General features: G+C 50.0%; 1 protein-coding gene across 1 annotated transcript in view; it reads left to right on the top strand.

The window, feature by feature from the left end:
* The first annotated feature begins 220 nt into the window (after positions 1-220).
* KCNB1 (potassium voltage-gated channel subfamily B member 1) overlaps positions 221-7,303 on the top strand; it is an 82,088-nt gene continuing 75,005 nt past the window's right edge. The window contains exon 1 of the mRNA XM_006921902.1: positions 221-951. Within this exon, the coding sequence (XP_006921964.1) occupies positions 385-951 (567 nt within the window). The 5' untranslated portion in view covers positions 221-384. The remainder of the gene's footprint in view (positions 952-7,303) is intronic.

Raw genomic sequence — 7,303 nt, 5'->3', positions numbered from 1 at the left:
GCCCTCTTCTAGCTCTGAAGGGCGGCCCCTCCCTTCATCCATGGGGTGGGGCGGACTTCAGCACCGGCTGTTAGGACAGCGCCCAGCCTTTCTGCCCCCGCCCCTGAGCCGCTTAAGTGCGGGGAAGGTCAAGGCCGGCTGGGGCCCGGGTGAAGAGGTGGGGAGGGGCCTCACCCAGCTCCCTGTTTGCTAACCTTTGTCCGCTTTCTGCCTTGCAGATGTCGGGATGGAGGTGAGAAGACGGCCGTGACGCGCTCCAGCGCGGGTCCCTGCACCCCCAACAGCCCATAGCGCTCCCTGCCCCCCTCCCCCGAGGCAGCCGGCCTTGCCGTCCAGTGACAGCGGCCTGGCGGGGCAGGGGGGGCGGGGGAGGCCGGACCAGCGATGCCGGCGGGCATGACGAAGCATGGCTCCCGCTCCACCAGCTCGCTGCCGCCCGAGCCCATGGAGATCGTTCGCAGCAAGGCGTGCTCGCGGCGCGTACGCCTCAACGTTGGCGGTCTGGCGCACGAGGTGCTTTGGCGCACCCTGGACCGCCTGCCCCGCACGAGGCTGGGCAAACTCCGTGACTGCAACACTCACGATTCACTGCTCGAGGTATGCGACGACTACAGCCTCGATGACAATGAGTACTTCTTCGACCGCCACCCAGGCGCCTTCACCTCCATTCTCAACTTCTACCGCACTGGGCGGCTGCACATGATGGAGGAGATGTGTGCTCTCAGCTTCAGCCAAGAGCTCGACTACTGGGGCATCGACGAAATCTACCTGGAGTCCTGCTGCCAGGCCCGCTACCACCAGAAGAAGGAGCAGATGAACGAGGAGCTCAAGCGTGAGGCCGAGACCCTACGCGAGCGAGAGGGTGAGGAGTTCGATAACACTTGCTGCGCGGAGAAAAGGAAAAAACTCTGGGACCTACTGGAGAAACCCAATTCCTCTGTGGCTGCCAAGGTGAGTCTGGCATCTGGGCGCTGGGGGGCTCTTCCTGCGTCTCCAGATTGAGGACCGCAGCTGGGGGACTCTGGCTTAGTTCCCAAATATGAAGACCGGTAGGGCAGAGGAGCTATGGCCAGAACATCGGAGGTGAGGACCAACTCCTTCAGACTGTTCCTATGTGGCATTGGTCACCCCATCCTTTTATTCAATAGTTTATACCCTACTTTGTTAGAGAAAAGGATTTACAGAGACAAAAACCCACAACGAGAGGAAGGACATTGCAAATAAGAAAGAGCACAGAGACGCAACGAAGCCTTGGGATGGAGTAGAGTTGAGTCTGGTCTATTCTACATAATGGTCCCTTGAGAAGTCCCAGGCTGAGGATAGAGGGGGTGTCACCCTGCGATTTTAATATTTATCCTTGTATTTTTAACCCATTTGCCTCGAGGAGAGAATGGAAGCAGCTTACAGACTTGCTTAAAGACATTGAGATACTGTCAGGCAGTTTTAACATAAGTAAGAAAAATGAGGCAAAGGGACTCAGAGGTGGGTGTGTGCACACATGACGCATGCGGCTGGCTGTGGATGCTTGCGGGTGAAGGGTCACCCCTGGTTTGTTCTTTATTTATTTGGTGAGTTTATTCCAAGCATGGTTTGATGCCGCTTGTGAAGATGCTTTGGCTGTCGGAAGAGAATGTAAATTTCGAAATAGGAGAGAAAAATGAGGCAATGCGAAAAATGAAGCAGGAGAAGGCGGCAGGAATGAGTTTGATCACACCAGGTGGCCCAGGGAGTCCTGTGTGCTGCTGGGTAAAGGCAGAAGCTATAAGGGACTGAAAGAGGCTTTGGGTGGGGGCCAGGCCAGGATCGGAAGTCACTGGTTGATGAGCAACTTCTCTGTGTCAGGCTGGGTTTTAGGAATGCCTCAGAAAGATGGGGCCTGTCTTCAAATGGCCAACATGCTAGGTGTCAGGATAAGTGACAACACTGTGTTCAGCGCTCTAAAAGAGGTCATGTGGGGCCCAGGGGGAGCCTAGAAAAGAGAGGTGTTAATGTCGGAATCCAGGAAGACCAACTTGGGAGAGACATGTTGAACATAACTCGCTCTCTGAGAACAGAGCCAAAAAAAGGGGATTGGAGGGGAGTAGGTCAGTGTACTCATGAGAAAAGGAAGAGGGAGGAGGAAGCCTACATGCCAGCCATGATGGATTAGCTAGGGCAGCCTCCATCCAGCCTGGCCTCCCATTGCAGGATCCCCCTGCCCTAGTTAGCTCTTCACTGAAGGCTCACCCTCAGGGCTGGGTCTGAAGGGGACCCTGTGGGGTCCTTTCCCCAGATCTGACCACCAGAGGGGAGGCCTTTGAGAGTAGATGCAGGAGGGGCTGGCTGGTAGGAGGGTGGAGGGAGGCCTGCAGGTTTTCTCTCTTCTCTGTCAACCCTAAAGAGGACACAGATTCCTAGGCCTGATTTTCTCTTCTGAGGCTGTGGGCTGCTTCTGGCCGTAATCCTGCCCCAGGTTTCGTGTCCAAAAAGCCTCTCTCTTAAGATAGAGTCATTCACCCTTAACCGGCTTAGGATCAACAGACTTATTTTGCTATTTCCAGGCCTGACATGGGTTCCTGCCCATGTGTAGGTCCATCATGACTCTCCCTCCTCCCTGTCCTGTCCCCTAAGATGTAGGATTGAGGGGCAGGGAGGGAAAGGGCCACCCTCCTAGAGAAGAAGCAAAGTACAGTGTTTGTGCTGACATGGGGCAAGACAGGGAGTTCAGGCTTGCAAAAGATGCTGTTTGGAAATAAACAGCTCATCTCTCCCTGGGGTTAGTTAATCCACTAGCAGGGATGAGCTTCATGACCTCTCTGTGATCCCAGGCTCAACCGGTACACATTCCTGGCAAATGGGCAATCTAGGATATTCTGTCTCTAGAGCTGGAATTGGAAGACAGGCTCATTGACCCTCTGTATAGAAATCCCGACCGCCATTGATCAAACATCTACTGTGTATGAAGTCTAACAATGCAATTAATCCTTGTGCCAATTCTCTATTTTATCCCGCCTTTCTTAAGCTCGGAGAGGTTACAGAGCAGGAAACACAGGAGTAGCCAGAAATTCAAACTCGAGTGTGATTTTGAAGCCCCTGATGCCCCCTGCAATCCACTGCCTACACAGCAGCCACAATGAGCTTTGCAAAATGTAAATTGAATCACATTATTCACCTGCTTAAAATCCTCCAGAGGTTTCCCATCACACGCAGGATAAAATCCAAACCTTCACATAGCATACCAGACCCTGCTTGAATTGAGCCCATGACCTCTCAGAGTTGATTTCTTCTACGCTGTTTCCTAAACAGATTAGGCTTTATCTGACCGCAGGACCTTTGCACTTGCTCTTCCTGCTGCCTAGAATGTTCTTTCTCAGATTGTCTCATGGCCAGCCTCTTCTCCTCATTCCCCCTGCCCAGATATCCCCTCCTCAGAGAGACCTTTCCTGAGCCCTGTGTAAAATAACCTCCTTCCCTTTAGTCTCTGTCGTATTGTGCAGTATCTTTCCTGCATAGGCTTTAAGCACCGTCTGAAATCATATCTGCTTCCTTTTGTTTCTCTGTCTCTCTCCCACAAGAATATGAGCGCCATCAGTTGTATTCACTGCTCTGTTCCGAGCACCCATCACGGTGCCTGGCACAGAGGAACTCAAATAACTACATGTAGAATCAATGAATGGATCAAGCAATCAGCCAGTCACTGTATCTCAGGGTTTGGGGATCTGTCACTTCGTCCTCACTGCCCACTTGCAACCCAGTTCCCTGGGCCTCTGGCCTCCTTCAATCATCCGTGCTTTGCTCATCTCAGCCCACCCATCCCCCAAATTTGGAAAGCGGCTATGCTCACCACTATACCACCAATACCATCTCCCCAATTGGGATGCCTTACTTGTCAGACAGCGAGGCCCATGGAAACTTCTCAGATGCCACAGAAGCAGGGGGTAAAATGGAGGATCGTTTCTGGGTGGTTGCGAGATAAAAAAATGGCCACATCTCATATGTTGAAGAGCAAGGACAGACCTGGGTTTCAGGCCCAGCTCCACCACCCTCTCCAGCTTCTGGCCTTAGGCAAGTTCTTCAACTCTCCAAGCCCCAGCTTCCCACCTGTAAAATGGAGATAAAAAGCCCTCCTTGAAGGGTCATCATGAAATCATGTTTGTCATACTTTAGCACGGTGCCTAGTGCAGAGTAGATGGGGTTTATTGTTATAAATAATAAGGAGCAGAGTCCGTTCTCTATGGCTGGGTGGGCTGAGTTGCGGCAAACCCTTTCCTCCCGATAGCAGTACTGGGAGGCTGAGCTGACGCTGTTAATAATTGATGGGATGTTCTGGCAACGCAGAGACAAACCAAAGCACAGGCCCTCGCCTTTACCATCAGGGGAGTGAAAAATCAAAATCCATTAGGCAAAATGCAGTGTGATTGATTCTTGTTTGGAAGCTGGGGTCAGCCCCAACAAAGTGACAGGGTTTCAGTGCTGGGCCATCACTGGGGTTCCTCTTTCTCGGAAAACTACAGGCTTTTCTCAGGGGAGAGCGGGAACCAATCTGCTAGGCTAGGAGTATCTGCGTTCCCTGGAACAGTCAGGCCCTAAGTTGATGCCCTAATTTCCAGAGAAGCTGCTATCTACTGTGCCAGGCACTTATTAGTGCAGCTTTGCATCCACTATCTCTTTGAAGTTCCTTCAACAATCCAAATAGTCTGCCAGTTTGGGCTGCAAGTAACAGAATAGAAAACTCAAAGCGGCCTCTATAAGGAGGAAGATGTATCATCTCACTTAACAGGAAGTTCCAAGGTAGCTGGTTTCCGGTTAATGGCTCCATGATGCCATCAGGATTCTAGATTCTTTCCATCCTTCTGTCTCTCCAACTCCCGAAGGTGGCTTGGTGTCACATATCACAAAATGGCTTCCCAGTTCCAGCTTTTACATGTAGACACATGATATCCAACCAATGAAGAGGGACATTTCTTCCTATGTGCCACGTTTTTCCTGAGAGATAAATCTTTCCCCTGAGCCCTCATAGCAGATTTCTTTTTGAATCTCATTGGCCAGGATCAGGTCACATGCCCATGCTCTAGCTGCAGGGAAACATGGGAAAGTGAGTGTCTGGCAATTTAAGGTGAGGGAGGGAATGGACTTGATGAGTGGTGCGAAGACTCTTACAAAGAGGAAATGGAGGCTCTGAGAGATGAAGTCACTTGCCAGAGCTCATGCAGCTAAGTGCTCAGTAAATATTTATTGAAGGAATGAAAATGGCAGAGCCAGAGTTTGAACCCTGGTTGGTCTGGTTCCCAAGCCTCTGTTTCTTAATCCTGGAGTCATTCAAGCTCTCTGAGCTTCAGTGAGCTCATCTGCAGAACAGTGCCCACCTCTTCAGGCTGTTTTGATGATTCAGTGAGATTCCAGGTGTAAATGTAATTTGCAAATGGAAAATACTTTCTACATGTGAATTGTCGTTAGTATTATATTCAAAAGAGGGGGTATTTTTTATTTAGGGACAGTGGTCAGTATTTGGCCCACTATAGATTTGATTAAGAATCAACTCTGGAGTCCAACAGATGTGGTTCATTTCTCAGCTCCACTCTTACCAGGAATATGACCCTGGGCAAATTCCTTTCCTTCTCTGAGTCTCGATTTCTTCATCTAGGAAATGGAGCTCATCATGTAGGGCCATTAGAAGACAATCTGCAGAAGCAGCTTTGCCCAGTGCCCAGCCCACGATAAACATTCAGTAAATGACAATAGCAATTATTAGTGTCATCGCTGAATTCCGTTATTCTAGCCGCCCCCTTGGTTGGCAACAGCTCCTACTGCAGTGTTGATTGTAGGGTCACTGCCTGTCCCTTTCGGACTTCATGCTTAGTGGGATAATGCTTCTGTCTCCTTGATCTGAGCCGGGGGAATTCATGCATTGTCATTGAAAAAAAGGAGGGAAACCAACTTGGAATTCATGGGGCTCCTCAGTGTTATGAGTCACCTGGCTGAGGCTTAGCTGGACCTGACTTGGTCTTCGTGGATGCTTATGTTTATTCCTGGGAGACAACTTACCAGAGATTCAGAATCCTGGCTGTGGGGTCACACAGGACTGGGTTTGAATCCCAGCCCTGCCGTTTCCTAGCTCTGGACTTTGGGCAAGTCACTTCCTCTCTCGTAGCTTTTATTTTCTAGTCTGTGAACGAGGATGATAATAAAACCCACCTCACAGGGGTGCCTGGAGGATTAAGTATGATGGTGCATGTAAAGCATTGAAGCCATACTTCGTAATCCAGTATCCCAGTTTGCTAAAGGGAAACGTGGAGGATGCTTTGAGGACTTGCCTGAGTCTCACAAGTTGGTGAAAGATCAGGGACTTTCTGGAAAGGTCTATTTCCAGACCTTTCTGACCGTACTGTTACCCTCATCAAGGCTCGGGGACCTTTCCATTCCTCCAGGAAGCCTGACCAAGATCATACCTTGGTCTCTCGGGGAGTTTGAAAGGCTATGATAGGCTAGAGAATGTGGAAACACGTAGGAGGGAAAAGTGATGGCCAAAGGAGCAGCTTGGCCAAAGCATAATGAACCGAAGGAGAACGAGCATGCATTAAGCACCAACCCTATACCCAGCACTTCGTGTACTTCTGTCCAAATAGCGTCACGCATAGAAGCCCTGACTTTAGAGCTGGATTGCCCAGGTTCAAAGTCTGTCTCCTCTACTCACTAAACATGCGATTTGGGGCAAATTCCTGCACCTCTCTGTGCCCCGGTGCCTTCACCCACAAAATGGGAGGAATAGCAGTACCTGCCTCATTGAATTGCTACCAGAATTAAATGAGTTAATGCACGCAGAGCACTTTAAAGAGGGTTTGGCACATAGAAGGCCCTCAACTGTGAAGGTTTTGTTGTTATTTTTAATTGTTAGTGTCTCATTTAATCCTCCTGACACTCCTGCCAGATAAATAAGCTCCTTTTTAAAAAATATATTGTTGTAAAATGATACATGATCATTGTAAGGGGAGGTTACATAATTAGCTTAAAGTCACACAAGCAGTTGGGCAGAACAGGGACTCGACCATGAGAAAGGAGGTGTGGTCAGTGTCCTTTCAGCTCTTATCATTTCAGTGTAGCTAGCCCAACTTCCAGCTGCCAGCACCCACAGTTCTTTGCCTAGAAGCCTCCTCTGGCCAGCAGAGTCCAGTAAGACAGGGAGCTAATGGCCTGCCTGGAGCAGTTTGCAACTATCAACTGATAGGAGGAGGTATATAAACACCCCTGCTCCCTAACCCCTGGGTGGGGTGTAACTCAGAGGTGCATGGCCTACACCAGCCCCCAGAGTTCCTCAGAATTAAGT

Source organism: Pteropus alecto, unplaced genomic scaffold (assembly GCF_000325575.1).
Source record: "Pteropus alecto unplaced genomic scaffold, ASM32557v1 scaffold45, whole genome shotgun sequence".
In the NCBI taxonomy this organism is placed as follows: Eukaryota; Metazoa; Chordata; class Mammalia; order Chiroptera; family Pteropodidae; genus Pteropus; species Pteropus alecto.
Note: the sequence above shows the minus strand (reverse complement) of the source record. Positions and strands in the feature narration are given on the sequence as shown.